Source organism: Lynx canadensis, chromosome A1 (assembly GCF_007474595.2).
Source record: "Lynx canadensis isolate LIC74 chromosome A1, mLynCan4.pri.v2, whole genome shotgun sequence".
NCBI classification, from domain to species: domain Eukaryota; kingdom Metazoa; phylum Chordata; class Mammalia; order Carnivora; family Felidae; genus Lynx; species Lynx canadensis.
The window spans coordinates 80,431,976-80,457,078 of NC_044303.2; the positions used below are offsets into that span (position 1 = coordinate 80,431,976).

Sequence of the window (25,103 nt, forward strand, 5' to 3'; positions counted from 1 at the left end):
TCTCTCTCTCTCTAAAAAAAAAAAAAAAAAAAAAAAAAAAAAAAAAAAAAAGCAGAATCTGGAGATTCTGCAGATTCCTGCAAATCTGGAACTGAGATCACAAAAGCATCTGTTTGTGGAGATCCCCAAGACAGAAACATCCAGTACTTGGTGCTGCCCAGGAAGAGCTGGCAGACTGAAGACTGAGGAGCCAGGAAAGGGGAAGCTGGGGTGGTGCCTGAGGGGTCTGATCCAGAACCATCTCTGGGGAGCGGGTTGGTAACCAAGAGCAAGTAAGAAGAAGGTGGTCTAGGGAGAGGCTGGGAAGACAGTGGAATAGGAGGATCCTAAGCTCACGTTGTCCCACAGATACAACTAGAAAACACTCACATCAGCAGAAATAACCCAGAAAATGACCCAAAGACTCCCAGAACAAACTCCACAGCTAAAGGTAGAGGAGAGGCCACATCAAAGAGGGGTGGGCAGGGCAAAGATGCAGTCAGGAGCTAAAATGGCCCTGGCTGACCACAGTCGGGAGGGAGCCAGGGGCAGGCAGGAGGGCAAGAAACAGACTCTCATGCCGGGGAGCCCCCACGGGGGAGATGAATCCCCACAGCATTTGGCTTTGAAAGTGAGAGAGGCCGAATTTCATGAGTTCTTACAACCAGCAGGAATTAAAAACCTAGAATTAAAAAAAAAAATCAGCAGCTAGGCTCTGGGAGAGCCAGGAGGGCGTTAGGAAGCTGAGTGTCTGCCCTTAAAGAGAGATCACAACAAACAGCCTGCACATGTCCTAACTCCAAAGCAGCAGTTTGAAAAAAGCCTGGGGCATACAGGAGGGACAGCTATTTACTCATCTCAGATGTATCTGGAGAGGCAGGGATCATAGGGAGATCCCTCCAGAAACAAAGGCCATGGAAGACACCATTTCCCTCCCTTGCCCCTCAGCATAAACACACAGCCACCTGTGGGAACCAGCACTGCACTGACATGACCTAAATTGCTTATACTGTCCCCCTACCCCATGCTTGACTCAGCCCCAGTGTTGCGGTCCCCTTCCCCAGAAGACTGACCTGAAGCTCACCAACACCGAATGTCCCAACCCACATATTTTGTGGGGCCTCGATCCCGGTGGGGTGGCTGGTCACCTCCCAGGGAGGACACATAAACCTTATTAAAACTGCACCCCCCTTCCCGTGCACACTTCGCAGAGCAGCCCCAGCCACCCCGTTTCCACAGCAGCTTGGCATCCCCCGTGGAAAAGGACCAGTGCCCCTTGTTAAAAGTCAGGCATACCGACTTTTAAAAGTTAAAAGTGCATACCGCCCACTACTTTCAAGAGCAAGAGACATAGCTGACTTTCCCAACACATAGAAACAGAGAGTTGATATAATGAGACAGAGGGGTATGTCCGAAATGAAAGAGCAGGATAAAACCGCAAGATACCCGAGTGAAACAGAGGTAAGTACTATATCTGAAAGAGAATTTAAAGTAGTGATCGTAAAGATACTCACTGGATTTGAGAAAAGAGTGGAGGATGTCAGTGAGGCCCTTAACAGAAATATTAAACAAACAACCAAACAAAAACAGTGATGAAGAACACAATACATGAAACTAAAAATACACTGGGTGGAATAAACAGCAGGCTAGAGGAAGCAGAGGAGCTAATTAATGATCCGGAACACAGAGCAACAGAAAGTAATCAAACTGAGCTGGTGAGAGAAAAAAAAAAATTCAAAATGAGGATAAACTTTGGGAACTCAGCAATCCTGTCAAGTGTAATAATAAGCACATTATAGGGATTCCAGAATAAGAGAAAAGGGGACAGAAAATTTATCTGAAGAAATAATAGCTGAAAATTTCCCTCCTCTGGGGAAGGAACCAGATATCTGGATCCAGGAGGCACAGAAATCCCCCAAGGAAAGTAACCCAAGGGGGTCCACACCAAGATACAGAATAATCAAAATGGCAAAATATAGTGATAAAAAAAATTAAAACAGCAAGAGAAGACAGTTACATACAAGGGAAACCCCATAAGGCTATCAGCGAATTTTTCAGAACAGCAGAAACTCTGCAGGCCAGAGAGGCATAATATATTCAAAGTACTGAAAGAAAAAAACCTGCATCCAAGAATACTCTATCTGGCAAGGCTATCACTTATAAAAGGAGAGATGAAGAGTTTCTTGGACAAAAACTAAAGGAATTCATAACCACTAAACCAAACCTGTAAGAAACATTAAAGGGGACTCTCTGAGTAGAAAGGGAAGACCAAACTAAGAGTATGAAAATGAAAAAACACAAAAGCAGTAAAAATAAGTATATCTATAAAAAATCAGTCAAAGGACTTACAAAATAAAAGGACGTAAAGTATGACACCATATACCTAAAACACGGTTAAGAGTAAAAAATTGGTTAAAGCTTAAGTGATCATCAACCTCATATAAACTGCTATATACAGGAGACAATATAAACAAACCTAGAGGTAACCACAAATCAAAAACCAATAATAGATTGCAAAAAAATAAAGAGAAAGAAATTCAAATATATCACTAAAGAGCACCAGCAAACCATGAAAGAGGAGACAGGAGCAGAGAAAAACTATGAAAACAACCACAAAACAAGTAACAAAACGACAATAAATACATATCTATCAAGAATTACTTTGAATGTAAACTAAATGCTACAATCAAAAGACATAAGGTGATAGTGGATAAAAAGATAAGACCCATCTATATATGATGCCTACAAGAAACTCATTTCAAATCTTTTTTTATTTTTTATTTTATTTTTTTTTATTTCAGAGAAAGAGAGAGCATCCCCGTGTTGAGCACGGAGCCTGATGTGAGGCTCAATCCCATGACCCTGGGGTCATAACCTGAGCCAAAATCAAGTTGGACGCTCAACCGAGTGAACCACCCAGGCACTCCGAGACTCATTTCAGACGAAAGTGAGGGAATGGAGAAACATTTATAATACAAACAGATGTCAAAAGACAGCCAGGTAGGAATACTTATGCTAGACAAAAAAGACTTTAAAACAAAGACTGGAACAACAGACAAAGAACACTATATAATAATGAAGGAGACGATCCAACAAGAAGATATAGTCACTGTAAATATTTATGAACCCAACACGGGACCACCCAAATACATACAACAGTTAGTAACAAACATAAAGGAGCTAATTGATAGTAACACAATAATAGGGGACTTTAACACCCCTCTCATTTCAGTGGACCAGATGGATTTAACAGATATATTCACAACATTCCATCTTAAAACAGAATACACATTCTTTTCAAGTGCACATAGAACATTCTCCAGAGGAGTTCACACATTAGGCCACAAAATGAATCTCTACAAATTGAATAAGATCAAAGTCATACCATGTATCTTTTCTGACCACAACACTATGAAACTAGAAATCAACCACAAGAAAAAAATCTGGGAAAACTACAAATACAGGGAGATTGAATAACATGCTATTAAATAATGAATGGATCAACCAAGAAATCAATGACATTACATGGAAACAAATGAAAATGAAAACACAATGGTCCACACGTTTTAGAATGCAGCAAAAGTGGTTCTAAGAGGGAAGTCTATAGCAACACAAGCCTACCTCAAGAAGCAAGAAAAAATCTCAATGAACAACCTAACCTTACATATAAAGGAGCTAGAAAAAGAACAAGCAAAACCTCAAACCAGCAGAAGGAAGGAAACAATAAAGATTAGAGCAGAAATAAATGATATACAAACTAAAAAACAAACAAAACCAACCAACCAAACAAACAAAAAAAACCACACAAGAGAACACATCAATGAAACCAGGGGCTGGTTCTTTGAAAAGATCAGAAAAATTGACAGACCTCTGGCCAGACTCATCAAAAAAACAAAACTGGCTGGCTCAGTTGGTAGAGCACGCAACTCTTGATTTGGGGGGTTGTGAGTTTAAGCCCCACACTGGGCATAGAACTTACTTAAAAAGAGAGACATTCCATGCTCAGGGATTGGAAGAACAAATGTTAAAATGTCCATACTATCTAAAGTAATCTATACATTTATTGTAACCCCTATCAAAATACCAACAGCATTTTTCACAGAGCTAGAACAAACAATTCTAGAATTTGTATGGAACCACAAAAGACCCCAAACAACCAAAGCAATCTCAAAAAAGAAAAAACTGGAGATATCACAATTGTAGACTGTGTTAGTAACGAAAACAGCATAGTACTGGTGAAAACAGACATCACAGATCAATGGAACAGAATGGAAAACCCAGAAATAAACCCACAACTCTATGGTCAATTTTCAACACAGAAGACAGGAATATGCAAGAAAAAGAGAAAAAGACAGTCTCTTCAACAAATGGTGTTGGGAAAACTGGACAGCTACATACAAAAGAATGAAACAACCATTTTCTTATACCATCCACAAAAATAAACTCAAAATGGATGATGGTTCTAAATGTGGGACCTGAAACCGTAATGATCCTTCTAGAGAGCACAGGCAGTGATCTGACATCAGCCGTAGCAACATCTTTCTGGATATGTCTCCTGAGACAAGGGAAATAAAGTCAAAAATAAACTATTAGGACTTCATCAAAATAAAAAGCTTCCGTACAGCAAAGGAAACAATCAACAAAACTAAAAGAAAACATACTGAATGGGGGAAGATATCTGCAAATGACATATCAGATAAAGGGCTAATGTCTAAAATACATAAAGAACTAAACAACTCAGGGATGCCTGGGTTGCTCAGTCTGTTAAGCATCTGACTCCTGATCTCAGTTCAAGTCTTCATCTCAGGATCATAAGTTCAAGCCCTGTGTTGGGCTCCATGCTGGGTGTGAAGTCTACTTGAAAGAGGGAGGGAGGGAGGGAGGAAGGAAGGAAGGAAAAAGTATGGATACAAATCAACACAAAACCACCCAAATAATCCAATGAAAAATGGGCCAAAGTGAACAGACATTTCTCCAAAGAAGACATCCAAATGGCCAACAGACACATGAAAAGATGCTCAACATCATTCATCATCAGGGAAATACAAATCAAAACTATGAGATTACCTCACACCTATCAGAATGGCTAAAATCATCAATACAACAAACAACCAGTGTTGGCGAGAAGGTGGAGAAAAAGGGACCCTCGTGCTGTTGGTGGGAATGCAAACTGGTGCAGCCACTGTGGAAAATAGTATGGAGGCTCCTCAAAAAGTTAAAAATAGACCTACCCTTGGATCCAGTCATCAGACTTCTGGGTATTTACCTCCAAAATACAAAAATGCTAATTCAAAAAGATACATGCACTCCTATGTTTATTCAGCATTATTCATAAGAGGTAAACTATGGAAGCGGCCCTAGTGTGCATCAATAGATGAATGGATAAGTGTTTTGTACACAGATACATATGTACACCCATACATACATATATACTCATACATACACACACACACACACACAACAGAATAGTATTCAGCCAATGAATAAATCTTGCCATTTGCAACAATATGGATGGATCTAGACAGCGTAATAAAGGCTAGCAAAATATGTCAGAGAAAGACAAAAATACCTATGATCTCACTCATGTGTGGAATTTAAGAAACAAAATGAACAAAGGAGAAGAGACAAACCCAGAAAGACTCTTAACCCTATAGAGACTTGATGGTCACCAGAGGGGAGGTGGGCGGGGGATGGGGGTCATAGGGGGTGTGGATTAAGAGTACATTCATAGTGATGAACACTGAATAAAGTACGAAATTGTTGAATCACCACGTTGTGCACCTGAAACTAACAGAACACGGCATGTTAACTATACCGGAACTAAGATAAAAAACTTAATGAAAGAGAAAAAAAGAAAAAAATCAAGAGGAAGGTGGTCTAGCGCTCTGTCCCTGAGGGGCCCGCCCCAAACCCACAGAAGAGGAAAGACAAAGGGGCACCTGGAAGTGTCCAGTGTGTGACGGGAAATCCAGAACCGACCTGTACAGCTGGCTTTTCCACTAAAAAGAACAGGTGCTAAGACTGGACGGGGTTTGGTTTCCCTTCTTACGGCTGGTCCCTTCCTCTGGAGCCCAGAGCCTTCCTCCCAAGCCCCGGAATGGTCCCCCCTGTCCACACCCACACCCTGTGCCAGCCAGGTTGGGCACTGTGTGAGCCACCATGGCAACACAAAACCTTACCTTGAGATGGTGGAACATTCGATGTGCCAGCCAGGTCTCCCGTTTCCCCAAGGAGAGGCCCAAAACACCTCCCGGGGTTTAGCTGCCTTCCACAGGGCAAAGTCGCTGGGGTGCCGCTTGTCAGAATCAACTGCCAACAGATCAAGTGACCGCTCAGGGGCGAGAATCTACAACAGGCAAACCCACACAGCACCGCCACCAGACGGAGGCAGGAGGCACATCCCAAAGATGTTGTGCCTTCCTATCAGTGACCTCACATCTCTCATTCACGGGTCTCTCTCCCCAGGTGGCCACTGGAAGGACTACCCAACGCTTTTATCTAAAACATGCCGGACTGTGAGGTCTCACTGCAGAGCTAAGGCCAGCTCCCACCAAGCAGAACGAGTCGGGATTTCAAATAACAAACACTGAGGCTTCTTCCCAGGGGGGCACTGGGCTGAGCTCTCTCTGCCTTATTCTTGTTGTGAGAAAGCTGTGTTTGCCAGCAAATGAGTTTCAGGGTAACTTTTCCCCCCAAAAGAGAATTATATAGAGAAAAATAACAACAACAAAAACCACACACCAAAAACCAGAATATCCATCACATTGGAGGGGCAACAAAACCCCAAAGAGGAGGGTCAGGAGATAACACGAGGTTGTACGATGAGCCACTACTGGGCCCTCTCTCTGTTCTAAAACGTGAAGCGGCCAAGATTCCCTCTGACAGGTGAGTGGATAAACCGTGTTGTATCCAGACAGTGGAATATTACTCGACACTAAAAAGAAATGAGCTATCAAGCCATGAAGAGACGTGGAAGGTAGTTGAGTCCCCTGTCCCCAAGGGGCTCTGCCCTTGCCCACATCCTGGTGGGGCCTAGTGGCTTAAATGCACATTTTCGTTTAAATGTGTATTGAGTGAAAAAAGCAAGTCTGAAAAGGTCACAGACTGTATGATTTCAACTTTATGGCATTCTAGAGAAGGCGGAACTATGCAGATGATAAAAGATCCTTGGTTGCCAGGGGTCAGGAGGGATAGAAGACGGACAGGTGGAGCATGGGGAGGGGTCTGAGGGCAGGAAGGTGGCCCCGTGTGATACCACAATGGTGGATACGTGTCATTACACATTTGCCCAACTCCAAAGAATGTACGACACCAGGAGTGAACCCTGATGTAAACCATGGGCTCTGGGTGATGATGTGTAACACAGGTCCACTATGACAAACGTCCTATTCTGGTGGGTGACACTGATAATGGGGAAGGCTGTGCACGAGTAGGGGCAAGGGAATGTGGGAAATCTCTGTTCCTTCCCCTCGGTTTTGCTGTGAGTCTATAAGTGCCCCCAAAAATAAAGTCTATCAAAACACAAAAGTGTTGCTGATGCTAGAACATGTGTCTCAGAAGCTCGTCCTCTGACTCCAGGGGGCACACCCCATATGAACACGTGTGGCCAGTCCAGCGGTCCTCGGTTCTGGCCTTTCAGAAGGGGAGCAGGATACTACTAAGAGTAACAGACACCATTTCTGAGGAGTCAAATAATACTGTCAGTAATTAAATTTAAATGGCATTGTTTATAGAGCAGAGGATAATGCCTGAAGACAGAAATGACTTGGACAATTTGTCTTTTGAGATGTTGCTTGTTTTTATTTGGTTCTTTTAAATAGTATCCTTTTAAAATTATTTTATTTTTATTTTTTTTTAGTTTGTTCATTTTGAGAGAGAGAGCAGGGGAGGGGCTGAGACAGAGCAGGAGAGAGAGACTCCCAAGAAGGCTCCGTGCCATCAGCACAGAGCCCAGCACGGGGCTCGATCCCACGAATCGTGAGATCATGACCTGAGCCAAAATCAAGAGTCAGATGCTTAAGCAACTGAGCCACTCAGGCGCCCCTAAAATTATTTTAAATTTACTTCTCTATACACATTTCTTCTCCACAAAAATGGCTTCATTCTAACAGTCACTGGAACAGAAGGGACTGCAGGAAGAGATTAAAATCCCCTAGGAACGTACTATATGGTAAAATACCTACGGGGATGTAACGTATGGCCAAGTACACGTGGAACCGAACATACCAGCAAGGCGGAGGAGAGTCGGGAGATGGGACACCGTGAACGTGTGCTCTCTGGGGAAGGGCTGGGGGAGACTCACGCTTGCTGCGTGAACCTCATACTCCACAAATTTCCTCTCTTAGAAAATAGGGACTTAAATGCACAGCACGGCTGGGATGGACGGTCTGGCGCCATCACCATGGCCGAGCACAGGGAGGGGGAAGCTGAGCACAGGGGAGGGGGAGGCTGAGCACAGGGGAGGGGGGGTGTGCACCCACCTGGCTCTGCGGTGGGACTGGGGACCGCACCCACGAGCTTGCCGTACCTGTCTCCTCTTGACCGCAGATCGAAGTAGACGTTGCCTGTTTTACAAAGGTAATTAGAAATTCATCATTTCTCAGTCTTAAGTATCAGCATCTACACAGGCTTGGGAGCTGACCGGTAATTAGGACTCAAACTCAGAATCTGGCATCTGGCCTTCACGTGGCCCCTTTGTTCTGTCTCTAACTCAGAATTCATGCCACCACCACTATTTCATAAAAGCACACATTTGCACACATCACGAACATCCAGAGTGGGTGTGAAAACCCAAGTGTAAGATCTGCGTCAAACGAGATGGTTCTTTTTCACGAGAGGGGAAAGGGAGTGTTATCGCGGCCTGCGTTCAGCTCTGGGCTCTGCGGCTACAAAAAACCCGTCTTGACCCAGATATGTCTATGACCATCTCTTCACTTGGAGCCCAAACACCTCCACACTCGAGCACCCTGATGGACGAGGGGGAAGCGGGTGCTGGAGCACCCCCCCCCCCCCCGCAAGAAGGAGCCCCGTGCTGAGCAGCCGGGACTGTGACATCAGATCTCTATCCTGACTGGGGGTGGGGGTGGGGGTGGGGCAGGGAAGGATTTGGCACAAGGGCCCTGGGTGGCTGGGCGCTGCCCCGGCCTGTCCTCTTCTCCCAGAGCTCATATCGGAGCCCAAGCTACGCCAGGGGTAAGTAGGGACACTGGGAGCTGCTGTCCACCACATCAGAACGTCAACACGCTCTCAAAAAGGAGACAATTCTCCTCACCTTCGTTCATGTTACCAATTTGCTGAACTGTTTCCTCAAAGAGTTCAAAATTCAAATTACAACCGAGATTTTATGGAACTGTTTAAAAGTTCAAATTAATGGAGTTTGAGTTAACGTCAATTTACTTTGACTTCATTACATTTACGCTGTCATTATTTAAAACTGACAATAAAGCATAGTAATAAAGCGCGTTCGGATGAGCGCCTCTGCCCCTCGTGAGGGTTGCCCTCCGGGTGGTGCGTCCCACTCCACGTCACAGGGCAGCAACAGGGAAACAATTCTTGTATTTTCTGGAGCAAACTCCAGTTCAGTCCCCTAAGCCCCTTAAAAACAAGTTCTTCTTGGAAACAAAATCTAAATAAGGTAAAGGAAAAACAAAACCAAAAACGCATGCTCTTGTGTACGCAGAGGTTACCGAGAGAGGCAGCACACGGTCCAGGGACCTGGGGAACCCGGGGCCCCTCACGTGGGTCTGTGCTCCCCAGCAAGACCCCTGCAAGAAGGATGCTTCCGGCCAGTAAGTCCAGTGACCTGCAGAAGCTGTGTCCACCCTCAGGTCTTACAGTCTGTGACTTAACTTGTTATTTACTTGCAACAAGCGTCACAATACCCGTTTCTCCCAGCCCCAGGCTGGGCGTGCTAGTGGGTCATTCATTAACAGCACAAGGTTCCTGTGGCCCCAGAAGTGACAAAAAGTGACAAAACACAAGGGCATGACCAGCAAGTTCAGGCAGCACGTGCCCGGCTACCAACCACACAGCACCAGCACCAGAACAGGGCCGAAGTCCGCTTTCCACCACGAGCAGTGAAGCAGCATCCTGGGAGGGAGAAAGGTTTGGTTGGGGGGTCCAGGACAGGTGGGACTTGGATCAGGAAGGACCGGGGGGAGGGGGAGGGGGTGCAGCTGAGAGTGAAGGATATCCCAGAGGCAGAAATGCCAGGAGAAAAGTTCCCAGGACAGGAGACCTCGGCCAGAGGGACACACACACACACACACACACACAGCCAGAGGAAGGGGCCCCCAGGATTCAGTGTGGCTGACCAGTGGTAACACAGACAGAAGGCACAGTCCCGGGCAGTGGGCGGCCAGCAGGGGACCAGGCTGGGGGAGGCAGGGACAAATGCAGGGCGTGAATATGCGGACGACAGGATGCGGTAGGGACTGTCCAGCACCTCGGTCAGATAATGACCTGGGTTACGCGGGGTGCTCTCTTACTCAGAGGTGCACGTGGGAGGGTCAGGATGTCCACAGCCCGATTTCGCTGGCCCCTCAAACATACACCCGCACACAGAGAAAAATGTCAGAGGGCTAGTCTTTAACAAAATGTGCAACTTTAAGGGTACGGCTTTCGTCCCCAGCTTTTTGTCATGGAAAATTGCAACCACGCTAAAAGAAGGGCTCGAAAGAACACCTGTATGCCTGCCACCCAGCCGCGGTAACTGCTTTATCTAGGTGAGCTCTCCAGATGCTCATGTCTTCCTGTGACCACGGAAAATACTTTTAAAAAGAACAGATTAAACGGCTTCGCCAAGAGGTACAATAACCATAAGAAAATCTCACGTTTCACACAGGAATCACCTCAAGAAAGACAGTAAACCATCCGGCTTACTCCAGGAAGTCGTTCACACGCGTCCAGTTCCTCCAAACCCTACAGGCGTTTCCCCAATGATCAGTTCAAGCAGCATAACCCTACCTTGTGCTGTTGAATAAGCATGCCCGTTAGCAATTATTCCTTCGATGAAAGAAATGATGTGAGGAATATTTTCAGTTACCCTCAAGTACACCGTCGGGGGGAGAACCTGACAGAAGGCAAAGGAGAAGTGACTTTCGGTGGGTGAAAAGTGGAGGTCCACCGTGCTGGCTTCCACCACTCATGGCACCCCCTTGTGGTGAGAGGACTCAACAACACGCTTTACCTTCAAGGCTGCCATGTCTTGTTTAAAATTCTCTTCGTAAAGATTGGCCAGAGAAGCAGGTGACACATTCATCTGCAGAGAGACAGGCGAGCTGGTCAGCAGGTGGAGCCCCACGCGGCTGGCCTCAGTTCACCACGGCTGGCTCACAGAGGGGCTCTCAGTGTCAGGTCTCCAAGTCCTTGTAGTCACTTAGCTAGTCACGAAGGCTCATTACAGACCCCGTGTTCTGGTTAGAGAGAAAAAAGGAATAAACAATGTGACGATTTCTGTTACGTAATTCAAACCCAAAAACACACACAAAAGCCTCAACTTTTCTAGGGCAAGGGCAAGGGCAAGGGCAAGCTACTTCAATCTATTCTACATAATAAGCAGAAACTTGGGTTCCTATCTTATCCCTTACCCCTCAGGGGGCAAAAGAAAACAAGTCAAAAATACATGAAAGAGGAACTCGGGGAAGTATTTTGAAAGTAACACAGCACCTGAACACAGGGCAGTGGGCGGGCAGTGTTCCACCCAAGGGCGGGTGGGCAGGCCGGCCCCGGAGACAGACGTGGAATTCTGCGCTCGGGGCATCTGGGGACGCGCACCTGCAGCCCCAGCTTCTCAGAGGGCGCTGGCGCACAAAACCAGGCTCCCAAAGTATTTTTTACTTTTCGGCATCAGCAGAAAAAAACACTCGGGGACCAAAAGCAGGACACGGCACCGGACACTGTTGGGCATGTGAAGGCAGCGGGAGCCGCTCCCTCCCTCAACTGGCCTCCGCAGCCCCGGCTCCTCCCCAGCCCCTGGCCCCCAGACCAGGGCTCCATTTCCCACTTCCCGGACAGTAAGAAACTTTCCCAAGTGAGATGCCCCCTCCAACCTCATCACTCTGCAGCCATGGTCTTCCCTGCCCAGGGCCCCAGACAGGTAATCATACTAGAAATTTTCACCAACAGACAGGTACTGAATAAATAAACCTGGCGAACAAAGGGGCGGTTCAGCTGTGTGGCCGTGGGTAAGGCAATGAACCCCTGTGCCTCAGGCTTTCTTTGCAACACAGAGATGACCCCCAAGTTTGCCACGAGGACTCGGTGCGGCTGTGAAGACAACGGTGTGAATGGACGATGCTGGTTAACACCTCTGTTGAAGACACGACCCCCAGCACCCCCCCCACACGTATCTGCAACTCCCTCCTGAAATGTACCGCCCTGCCTTGAACCTGCGGCCTGCACACGATACCACCACCACCCGGACCTGTCCCCTGACTGCCTCCCATCACACACCCACACTCAGAGCCCCTCCCCAGGCCCCTCGTCACGCTGTCTTCTGCTGGGACACACGTCACATCACACACATGCAGGTTCATTTCTGAGCTACAGCCCTGGACTTGAGACAGCCGGGCAGAGGGCACATGCACATACCCTTGCTGGCTACTGTCCACAGTTCCCATGGAGGGTGCATCAGTGTCTGCGGGGCCAGCCCCAACCGTGTAGGGGACTCACCTCCGGACGCTGTCAACATGACAGCTAACAGATGCTTTCTCGTAACTGTAACATGTATTTCCCTCCTCTGAGGGGGCGTGAACATCTCATGTGTTTAGGAAACATTCACAGGGAACGTATGGCCACCACACCCGTTTCTCTTCTTACCGATTTGTAGGAAGTATTTTTACATGAAAGAAATTAGCCTTTTATCTCTGATGTGAATTTCAATTATTTTCACAGTCTTTCAACACTATGGTTATCTTAGGTCATGTAGAAAAAAATTTTATATTTAGCAATCCTTTATACTTCTCCATCTTTGGGGCGCCTGGGTGGCTCAGTCAGTTGAGCGTCCGACTTTGGCTCAGGTCATGATCTCGCAGTTCATGAGTTTGAGCCCCGCGTCGGGCTCTGAGCTGTCAGCACAGAGCCTGGAGCCTGCTCCGGATTCTGTGTCTCCCCCTCTCTGCCCCTTTTCCGCTCATGCTCTCTCTCTCTCTCAAAAAATGAATAAACGTTAAAAAAAAATTGTATTTCTCAATCTTTTCCCACAAATGGCTCCTGGGTTTGGAAACAAATTTAGGAAAGCCTTCCCCAATAGGAGGCTATAAAAACTGCCCCAAAGTTCCTTTAGTAATTTGGGGTTCCATTTCTTTTATATTAAGTCTCCAATCTGCCCTAGATTTGGTTGAGGCACACATTCAACTGGGGTTTATTTTTCTCCCAGATGCTTACCTAACTGTCAACATTTTCTACTGGATAATTCCTCTCTTCCCCACTGATGTGAAATGCCATCGTTACCATAAGACAAATTTCCATTATTTACTGTGTCTATGTCCAACTTTCTAACGTGTCCCGTTATCTGCTCATTGTATCTGTACAATGACCTTTAACTCCTACAACCTTGACAGCGACAAAAAGCAGACTGGTGAATGCTTGGGGGCAGGGTGGCATGGAGGGAGGATGGCCAGGGGCAGAGGAGACTTTCAGGGTGATGGATGGATGGAGACATGCGTCTGCACACGGGAGACGGGCTCACAGGTACACACATGTCACCGTGCTGTGGGCCTCGTGTGCACTAAATGCAATTGATCGTAGGTCTGTTTGACCTCAAAACTGTGCCAGAAAAGGGAAAGATTATGAAAACAAAAAATTTTCCATAGCTTTAAAAGTATGTTTTAATATCGGGTCGGACTACTCCCTCCTTAATACTCTTCTTTTACAGAACTTTCCTGCTACTCTTGCTTTTGTGCCGTCCGTGTGAACTTTAGAATCAGGGTCTCTAGTTCAGAAAAAGGGGAAGAGTAAGAACACATGCACGTGCACACACATGCACACACACGCATGGCTGCAGACACATGCACACGCACAGATGCGCATGGCTGCACACATGCATGCATGCAGCTGCACACACACAATGCGCACAACAGCACACACGCACACGGCTGCACACATGCATGCACGCAGCTGCACACACGCACAATGCGCACAGCAGCACACACACGCACACAGCTGCACACATGCATGCACGCAGCTGCACACACACGCACAATGCGCACAACAGCACACACGCACACGGCTGCACACATGCATGCACGCAGCTGCACACACACACACAATGCGCACAGCAGCACACACACGCACACAGCTATACACATGCATGCACGCAGCTGCACACACACGCACAATGCGCACAACAGCACACACGCACACGGCTGCACACATGCATGCACGCAGCTGCACACACACGCACAATGCGCACAGCAGCACACACACGCACACAGCTATACACATGCATGCACGCAGCTGCACACACACGCACAATGCGCACAACAGCACACACGCACACGGCTGCACACATGCATGCACGCAGCTGCACACACGCACAATGCGCACAGCAGCACACACACGCACACAGCTGCACACATGCATGCACGCAGCTGCACACACACGCACAATGCGCACAACAGCACACACGCACACGGCTGCACACATGCATGCACGCAGCTGCACACACACGCACAATGCGCACAGCAGCACACACACGCACACAGCTATACACATGCATGCACGCAGCTGCACACACACGCGCACAGCAGCACATGCACACACACGGCCACGCATACACGGCTGCATGTATACGTTCAAGGCCGCACACATGCACATGTGCACACAGCAGCACACACACGCACAGCTGCACACACATGCACACGCACACATGCACACGGCTGCACACATGCACACGCGCACACACGCACAGCTGCACACATGCACACTCACGCACACGGCCACACACACGCTCCTGTAACGACCTAGCAAGTACCACACTGCAAACACGCAACCCCTCTTCCGCCTGTGGCTTCTCCAGCTCACACGCACGAGCCCAGAGGGCATGGTTCGGAAATGTTGAGTGACAGTGAATTGTAAGGGGAATATCAATCCATTGCCGGCTTTGCAGGGAGGAGCGGAATCATATTCTAAAAGTAAAGTTTTTAAATTTGATTTTTAGGCAGCTGGTCATCCCACTACCATCGGGCTGGCACTGCTCCCCCCCCCCCCCCCCCCCGCCCCAGCAAACCATAGGACGCAGGTGCCGAAACGTCTTAGTCCCGTGATTTCAGATTCCTGTCCAGCTCGCCCTGACCATCATAAACCATTTCAAGCTGGTTCTCCCCCTGGCAAGGGCCCCACTGCTCGGGCCTTGGCACTCACGCTGAGCGTCCAGCCTTCCTCCCAGAAAGAAGAGCAACAGGGGCCGGTGTTCTTGAAGCACAGAAAGAATACCTTTGGCTCAAATCTCTATGCCACATTCATTACGAGTTTTCTTACAAACGGTGACTATGCAGATGTATCATCTTCCTCTGGAAATTCTCACCCCAGAAACCCGTCTGTGGTTTTTCTCCCCGACAAACTGTAACACTGAGCCAAAAATTAAAGTCAAGGGAGTGATTCAGAAAAGCATAATGTTATAATTTAAAATATTTTAAAAGTGCTGGAGCAGATGGCACGAAGAATACCGCCGTCACTTAAAAAGCTTGCACTGGATAAAAGACGGCCTTTTTTGCGAGATGCTAAAAAACAAATAGATGTTTTCATAACCATGCTTCAGATACGTGCTTTATCATCCTACAGATATATCTTGAAGAGTGCCACATTAGCATCCTATGACGGGACAAGTATGGAAATTCTCAGGGGTCAAAAATTAAGCGCTCTCTGCATACAGAATCTTTCAGCCAATTCTACCAGCCTGTTCATAGTGTAAGTAGAAGATGATTTTTTTGTTGTTGTTTTTGGTTTATTTTGAGACAGAGAGAGAGAGAGTGAGCACACGCAGGAGAGGAGCAGAGACAGAAGGAGGGGGAAGGAGGGGGAGGGAGGGGGAGGGAGAGAGAGAGAGAGAAAGAGAGAGAGAGAATCCCAAGCAGGCTCTGCATGGTCAGCACAGAGCCTGACATGGGGCTTGATCCCACGAACCATGAGATCACAACTTGAGCTGAGATCAAGAGTCAGACACTTAACCGAATGAGGCATGCCTGTGCCCTTAAGTATAACACAATTCTTTGACACGCGCTGCCTCCTCATGGTATCTGTGAAATCCTTTAACTTCCCTCTAGCTGCGTTTACCCCTGCTGCCGCCCCTCCTGGGACATGTGTCCCGTCACCCACTTGGCTAACCAACCCCCACCCCTTCCCCTGGGACCCTCCAGAGCCCGACCGTCTCCACCTAGGCCTTTCAGGTCGAGGTTTCCACCCCCGATTTTGCAGATTCACAGCAGAGCCCAATTCATCAAGTTCAGGGACCCATTTGGGCTGTTAGGTGCCCACTGAGGGTTAGGATGGAGGAAACACTCACGGCGTCACCTTCCTCCTTAAGCGACCTGCATTTCCAAACGCCTCGTGCTGCCGTGTTCCAAGTACGTGCTCACGACGTCAGAGACCACGGATTTCTGGGTGCCGTCTCCATTCTGAACACAGGCCTTCCTGCTCAGCCCCTGTGGGGTCAGCCTTCCCAGCACCTGCCCAGGCCAGCCTCCGCTCCTAGCACATTCCAGACAACAGCACAGCTCCCTGCCCCCCCGCCCCTCCCCAGGCCAGCTCGTTTGCTCAAAAGCTTCACTCTAGAATCAGAAGGCTGTGCCCCCAGTGAGGTGGCTGAGCACGCACTCAAGTCACACAGTCCTGGGGAAGCCACTCCAAGCCCCTCCTCCTGTGGGGTCAGCCAGCTGTCACAGAGCAGTACCTGCCCGGGGACCCCTCGCCCCTGCCTTCCCTGCTGTCCTCTCACGTCTGCCCCTCACTGCAGCTCCCGACGAAGGGATGGCTCCCCACGTCTGCATGGCCTTGGCTGGACCAGGGGGACACCTGACCCCAGCGGCAGAGACAGAATGGAAGCCACCAGGGCACCAGGGACGGTGACCCAGGCCGGCCTGCCGGCTCTCCGCTCCCAGCCTGCGGTATCGTCTGTCACCGAACGTGCAGCCGGTGTCCCGGGACTCAACCCTGTTCTGACACTAACTGCGGGTCAGCGGGCTAACCTCCTCCAGGGAGTCATTTCTGAATTCCGGGGCGGTTTGATGGATTTCCTTGTGGTCCCCCATCCTGGCTAGAAGATGAGCCATGTGACACACGAGCATCCCTCTGTGGGATCGTCCGCCTCACAGGGGACACAAGCTCCGTGCAGCCAGGAAGGGTCTCCCTCACCTTCGTGGGCACAAAGCCAGGCGGAGGTCTGACCCCTGGTGGGTCGATACACCCTCGGGGACAGTTCTGGAAATGGAGATTGAGTCTACCATAGGGGAACATGGCACACCGGCTAAGCTGCCAACACACTGGCCAACCCAGCTGTGCCAAGGGACGCGAGGAAACACATTTAAAGCCGGAGCCCGGGGCGCCTGGGTGGCGCAGTCGGTTAAGCGTCCGACTTCAGCCAGGTCACGATCTCGCGGTCCGGGAGTTCGAGCCCCGCGTCAGGCTCTGTGCTGACTGCTCAGAGCCTGGAGCCTGTTTCCGATTCTGTGTCTCCCTCTCTCTCTGCCCCTCCCCCGTTCATGCTGTCTCTCTCTGTCCCAAAAATAAATAAACGTTGAAAAAAAAATTTTTTTTAAAAATAAAAATAAAAATAAAGCCGGAGCCCAAGTTCAGTGCTGCTGGTAAACGCTCTGAGTGGCCCAACTCTTAGAAGAAAAGCCTTATCAAAGAACCCACTCCTCCTTCAACCAGAAATTCCACTTTGGGAAAAGTATTTAGTGAAACAAGACATTATGGAAAAAAGACATTCACAGCAGCCCTATCTTTAACAGCTATAAACGACGCAGCCCAGACGGGGAGCTGCTGCATAGCCCCCTGCATGGAATGCTGTCGAGTTGTTAAAAAGGCAAATTGGGGGGCGCCCGGCTGGCTCAGTCAGAGGAGCATGCGACTCTTAATCTCAGGGTTGTGACATCGAGCCCCATGTCAGGTGTAGAGATTTCTTAAGTAAATAAAAGTTACAAAAAAAAAAAATAAAAAGGCAAGTTGTGAGAAACAGGGAGATGTGGTTTCTAGAAAATAAGTTTGACTATGGAAGCACTTCAGAGTCCAAAACTAAGAACGGTAAATAAATTATGATACGTCCATGTGATGGAATGTTACAAGGCTATTTAAAAATGCTCGAGAATATTTAAGAACGTGAAGAAAATTCTCAAAATACACTAAGTGGAGGAAGCAGACTATAAAACATTATAAACTGGTTTCCTAAAGAAAAAAAATAGCACATACAGTGTTCAGTACATACATACATCTTCTAAAACAACAGGAATGTCACATGCTCTGTGTAGGTTTTTGCACAGATTGGACCGTTTAACAATCCTTTACAGATCTTTAGAGATAATTGTTAAAGTTGCTAATTATGACAAGCAGAAGAGACAAACCTTTGAAAGCCGACTTTTAAAAATTTAACTATAATATTTAACTTCAACCCCTCAGTTAAAACTTCCCCCCAAAAAACTTCCCCTAAATACCATATGAGTTGTAAGTGCCCCGTTCGCTTCACACATAACAGGTGGGAAAATTCAGCCTCCCATGAGCTCAGTTTCTCTAGCCCAAAGTGGCCCTTGACTTCCCTCTGCGCAGGAGGCTGGGGGGCCGAGGGGCCAGGAAAAGGATGAGGTTCAAGCAGGAGACCGGGACAGAGCGAGACTCGGCATCAAAGGCTTTGGCGATCAGAATCGAACAGGCCTCTTTTACCAGGACAGGGATTCCTCTGAGAACCTGTCAGCACATCCTCGCTGGGTCACACACGGACAGTGAGACATAAAACACACATGTGCAACAGACACGGCACTGCCATGCAGGGATCAGAACACTCACACGATCAACATGGTCGTCGTCGACGCTTACCTCACCGGCTCTTTTGATGATTTTATCATCCACGTCCGTGATTCCCATCACCATGATGATGTTGCATCCGAAAACCCTCGTGAGGATCCTTCGAATGATATCAAATCTAACATATGAGCTGCAAGGAAGTAAGTATTAGGGCGTCTTTAATGCAGAAAATCACCACTGTGATCTTTAAAACGGAGCGCCTTACATTTTAACAGGCTGCCACAGAGCAGTCGGGTGTGTGACAGAACGGACAGCTCACGTGCAGCTAGGAGAAGGGCCCACGCGGGTCCTCGCGAGAAACTAACAAAGGCATCCCCTCAATGTCAGGTGCAGTATTAGCACTTTTAACGTTGGAGCTGGTAAGTGTGCTTACATCCATTTGATTGTATAAAAATTCACCGCTGATACAATGGCTCTAGCTGGTTAAAATACAGAGAGCTGTTACCATCCCAGTTCATGTTCTAGAGTAACTGTAATGTTTCGCTATGGCAAAACAGCAGTAACAACAAATCGAGGCAAGTACAATGAAAGCTGTACAATGTCACTCCTAAAAAACGTGTAAAACTATCATAGAATATTAACACATCGGCTTATCCGTGGGCTACACTGGGGCAACTCAAACTTATAAAACCAAAAGGGTTCAAGAGCCATTTAAAATGTCAAGAATCTGGAGGTGCCCAGTGGCTCAGTCAGTTGAATGTCCAACTCTTGATTTGGGCTCAGGTCATGATGTCCCATTTTGGGAGTTCGAGCCCCGCGTCAGGCTCTGTGCTGACAGCACGGAGCCTGCTTGGGATTCTCTCTCTCTCCCCGCCCTCTCTGCCCCTCCCTAGCTTGCGCTCACGCTCTCTCTCTCAAAAAAATATATAAACATAAAAAAAATTTTTAATGTCAAGAATCTGGCTTCACACTCTGGAAAACAGTATGGCGTTTCCTCAAAAAAATGAAAATAGAACTACCTTACGACCCAGCAATTGCACTACTAGGTATTTACCCAAGGGTTACAGGAGTCCTGTTTTGAAGGGACACATGCACCCCCATGTTTATAGCAGCACTATCAACAATAGCCAAAGTATGGAAAGAGCCCAAACGTCCATCGATGGATGAATGGATAAAGAAGATGTGGTATATATATATATATATACAATGGAGTATTACTCGACAATCAAAATGAATGGAAATCTTGCCATTTGCAACTACGTGGATGGAACTGGATGGCATTATGATAAGTGAAATTGGTCAAAGACAATATCATATGACTTCACTCACATGTGGAATTTAAGATATAAAACAGATGAACATGGGGAAAGGGAAGGAAAAATAAGATAAAGACAGGGAGGGGGACAAAACATAAGAAACTCTTAAATTCACAGGCGCCTGGGTGGCTCAGTCAGTTGAATGTCTGACTTTGGGTCAGGTCACGATCTCATGGATTGTGGGTTTCAGCCCCGTGTCGGGCTCTGCGCTGACAGCTCAGAGCCTGGAGCCTGCTTCGGATTCTGTGTCTCTCTCTCTGCCCCTCCCCCCAGCTCACACTCAGTCTCTCTCTCAAAAATAAACATTAAAAAAATAAAGAGAGAGAGAGAGACACTTAAATACAGAGAACAAACTGAGGGTTGCTGGAGGGGAGGTGGGTAGGGGGACGGGCTAAATGGGTAAGGGGCATTCAGGAAGACACTTGCTGGGATGAGCACTGGGTGTTATAAGTAGGGGATGAATCACTGGAATCTACTCCTGAAATCATTATTGCACTAAACGCCAACTAACTTGGATATAAATTGCAAAAAGAATCTGGCTTCTCATAAAAGCAACCTTAAAGCTCAAGGTCAGGTAGTCTCATGCTCATCTGTCATCCGCACAACCTCTCTAAGTCCCAAACATCCTTTTCCCTCGAAGACGAGCCCTGTTATCACACCCCTTCGGCTTGCCACACCCCCACTCCCCGAACGCAGCTTGGGTGACAAAGCGATGTCAGAAACTCCTTGCCAAGATATTTAATCATTTGAAGGCTTGAACTGCTTACTCAGAAACTGGGCAAAATCCCACCACCCCATGGGGTTGTTGGACGTGATCCTGTGCAGCACGAGTTCCTACAGGCGTCACCGTGCCCTTCCTGCGGCTTGAGCAGGGAAAGACCCTACAAGCAGTGAGATTTCAGAGAAAAAGTAAGAAGCACAAAGTAAAAAGAGTCACATGCTTGGCCCTGAGGAGTTTAAGGGCTTCATGGCACTGAGGCCACAGGTGCATGACTCCCCCACGGGCCACTCCATGTCCACAATGTCAGCCCCTTCCCGGCATGTCCCCGTCTGTAGCTGGGGGATCACAGCACCATCATCCGGTGCCGTTAGGGCGTTACAGTGGCTGGTGTTTGCAGAGCATTTAGAGCAGAGCCTGGCACACAGCAAGAGCAGGTGTTGTGTCTGTTAACTACACGTCTTTCTTTCTTTTTCTAAGTAAGCTCTACGCCCAACGTGGGGCTTGAACTCACAACCCTGAGATCAAGAGTCGCACACACTACTGACTGAGCCAGCCAGGTGCCCAGTATACGTCTTTTTCAGTAGAGGCCAGTGTGGCTACCTGGGGAGGAAGGTGGGGAGATGTGAGCCTGGACGGTAAGTCGGGACAGGCTTATAGAACTGCAGAGACGACCTCAGGACTTCGAACTTTACCGTAGGGGCAGTGGAGCCAGGCCTGCCCCTCCCTGCCTGTACGACCTCATATCTTCAGAATCTTGTAGTCCTTAGATTTTCCACCCCCAGGGACATCCTGAAGGACTCCTGAAGAATGGGTTCTGTCTCCCAGCCCAGCCTTCCCTAGCGGTTATCCTTGAGGGGAGTGGGGGGGAGGGCGAGACTGACGAACGGGGCGCTGCGAGGCTTCTAGGCTGTCGGTAACATGTCTCCCTCTAAGAGCCATGAACACTTCATTCCGCTGTACGCTTAACATTTGTACTCTTTTCTGTATTTGTAAGGGCAAGTACAAATTATAATCAAGAGGCTTGGTTCTCCTAGCTGAAAATAAGGAAACAGGCTCTCCCCCCACCACCCCTTTCTTTGAGAAATTCCTCAGTCCTTCTAAAATGGATGTAAGGAGCACCGGGGTGGGTCGGTTGGTCACGCATCTGACTCTTCATTTGGGTTCAGGTCATGATCCCAAGGTGGTGGGATTGAGCCCCGTGCCAGGGTCTGCGCTGAGTGTGGAGACTGCTTAAGATTCTGTCCCTCCCTCTGCCCACTCCCAGGCACACATGTGTGCTCTAAAATTAAAGAAAAAAAAAGGTTTGTTTTAATTTTTATGAAATGTTTTATGTAGATGTTTTTTTTTTTCAACGTTTATTTATTTTTGGGACAGACAGAGACAGAGCATGAACGGGGGAGGGGCAGAGAGAGAGGGAGACACAGAATCGGAAACAGGCTCCAGGCTCCGAGCCATCAGCCCAGAGCCCGACGCGGGGCTCGAACTCACGGACTGCGAGATAGTGACCTGGCTGAAGTCGGACGCTTAACCGACTGCGCCACCCAAGCGCCCCTATGTAGATGGTTTTAATGGCTAAGGAAGCCTCTGTTGAGTCCCATGACCAGAAAACTCTCAAGGACCCGAGAGCCACCTTTTTTTTTTTTTTTAAAGTTTCAGATATTTTTTTTTTAATGTTTCCTTTTTTTTGAGAGAGCGTGCATGAGCAGGGGAGGGGCAGAGAGAGGGGCAGAAGATCTGAAATGGGCTCCATGCTGACAGCAGTGAGCCTGATGTGGGGCTCGAACTCACAAACTGCAAGATCTTGACCTAAGCCAGTCGGACGCTCAACTGACTGAACCACCCAGGCGCTCTGAGTTTCAGGTATTTATTAATCAGTGTAAACCCCAACACGACACACTAATGTGATCTCGTGCATGCAGAGGGGAAAGGTTTCCTGGGCAAGTGGAAAATTGTGCGGATGGCTTCTAGAAGACCTTCGGTCTAGGCAGCGTTATAGTGAAACATTTCCTTTCTTCAGTTTGCGGCATCAACGCTCAGTAAACAGAACTTGTATTGATCACTGGGACCCCGTTTGTTTGCTAACATCCATCAGAGCTAAGAGCCACCCTTCTGAAATAAAGTCATCAAGGAAGGAAGGGGGATGGGCCGGACGTGTCACCTGGCTGCACGTCACAAACCCCACCTGATCTCACAAGTGTCACCCACCTGGCTCTATGAGATTGAGAGTTCTGTCTTTGCAATCCTGTTAGCGGGCTGCCTGTGACCACGTCCCATTCTGATTTAATGTTACTCAACAATAAACTTTGCTTTCTCTTCTGCCTTTGTGGAGAGGTTTTTCCAGGTTGGGAAGAGTTCTTGTTTTTTAATACTTCCCCAACATATTTCATACTTCAATAAAGAGGTCAAGATATGCTTTTTACAAGTAATGCTGTTAGCCCACAGTGAAGGAAGAAAGGATTCCCACACCACTGATGTTAACAAAACACAAAAAATGCTCCAAACTTCCTGGGTGATACATGATTTTCTAAAAAGTGTAATGAGTACAGGTAGCTTTCCACTTTTAGTCTAGGTCTGAAACACAACAAGTTTAAAACACGAATGAGAGAACATAGAAAGTATTAGGAAAAGTGCAATTCTGACAAAGGTAGGCAGGAGTGCAGCTGATGGTTAGCAGGTTGAGAAAGCGAGTCCCTGGGAGATCAGAGACACCAGGCTCCAGGCTTCCTGAATGTGTGACCTCGGGGAAGTTCCTCACACTAACTGTGAAGTCCCCACCACGCGTCACACTTCAGACACTCTGCAAGCAGCACTGTATGGGCGTTATTTCAAAAAATTGTGCAGGTTGAAAAAAGATGGATACAATTATCGTCCCCATCACAAAGATAAAGAAAGCAGGACTCAAGGTAATAAAGTGGCTTGTCCAAAGTTGGAAAGAAGATAGTGGGGCCAGAAATAACTCACCAGCTGACTCCTAACCCTTGGAATGGCCTCATCGCATTAAACATCTAATTCCAAAACAGGTCATTTATCACTGCTCCTCATTGCCTCCCTCAGTTTCCTCACCTGTGAAATGGGCATGAGCGCTTAGAACTACTACAAGAACGAAATGAGAGACTGTTAACAGGTGTGCTTCCCACAGCACCAGGACTATATTCGGTATTAAGCTGCCACTTGAGAAATGGAAAAAACCTGCAAAAGGCTCTTTCTTTACAAAATAAATGGTCGCTTGAAGCGTGAAAAATCAAACTGGGGTCACTCACCAAGCATGGCCAAGGTGTGCATGATCATAGACAGTTGGTCCACAGCTATACCTAGGAACACAGTTACAACCCATCACGTGAATCATACTTGCAAGAAAGGACACCACATTCTCAGGGTATCATAGAACCACGTTTGGGGGATTCCCAGCCCAAGCCTGTCAAGTACCCGTGACTACAGCACAGTGTCTCCAATTGTGCCGCCACGCACTTGTCACTTACTGAATGCTTTCCACCTGAGAACCTTCCGACGCACAGTCCTTCCCGCCCCTGGTCCCCAGCACCCCGGTCCCCCAGGTCCCCGGCGGCTACCAGGAGGCGGCGTCCGCGCTGCCCACGATCAAGGGGTCCTTCCTCCGGGTAAGGCTGTTGTACACCTTGACGCCCGTGTCGTGGCCCGCCGGCTGCAGCCAGCCCTGCCCGCGCGTCCCCGACGCCGCCCGCTCCGGACCGGGCCAGGCCCCCAGGCCCAGCGCCGCCCGCAGAAGCTGGGGCCCCACGCCCGTCCCGCACGCTCGCAGCATGGCCTGCCGGCGCGCGGCTCGGAGCCTGGGGACCTGCGGCCGCGGGACAGGCTCGCCACGCCCACTCCGGGAGGGACTCGCACTGGGGCCGCCCACCCGGAAGAGGGCCTCCAGATCTCGCCTACCCCGGAAAAGGCTTTCCGTGACCTGTCCAACCCAGAACGGCGGACGCCCAGGCCCCGCCCAACCCGGAAAAGGATCTGACCACGCCACGCCCATCCCGGAAGGGGTCGCAGCCCTGCCCGCCCATTCCGGAAGATGACCTGCCTCGGCCTTGTCAACCCCCGAAGAAGGGGTCGGGAAGCGGCCGCGGCGCCTCCCACAGGCCTGTGTGGCGCCTGCTGTGGCG

General features: G+C 48.4%; 1 protein-coding gene across 2 annotated transcripts in view; it reads right to left on the minus strand.

The window, feature by feature from the left end:
- CARS2 (cysteinyl-tRNA synthetase 2, mitochondrial) overlaps positions 1-24,775 on the minus strand; it is a 45,544-nt gene extending 20,769 nt beyond the window's left edge. Inside the window, exons 1-7 of one of the 2 annotated variants that reach the window (XM_030314103.1) lie at positions 24,543-24,775; positions 24,234-24,284; positions 19,009-19,126; positions 11,168-11,239; positions 10,945-11,050; positions 8,460-8,543; positions 6,159-6,288 (exon numbers count right to left, since the gene is read on the minus strand). In XM_030314103.1, coding sequence (XP_030169963.1) covers positions 6,159-6,288; positions 8,460-8,543; positions 10,945-11,050; positions 11,168-11,239; positions 19,009-19,126; positions 24,234-24,284; positions 24,543-24,754 — 773 coding nt within the window. In that variant the 5' untranslated portion in view covers positions 24,755-24,775. The remainder of the gene's footprint in view (positions 1-6,158; positions 6,289-8,459; positions 8,544-10,944; positions 11,051-11,167; positions 11,240-19,008; positions 19,127-24,233; positions 24,285-24,542) is intronic. The other variant, XM_030314112.1, reaches the window with a different exon arrangement.
- Between the last annotated feature and the right edge of the window lie 328 nt (positions 24,776-25,103).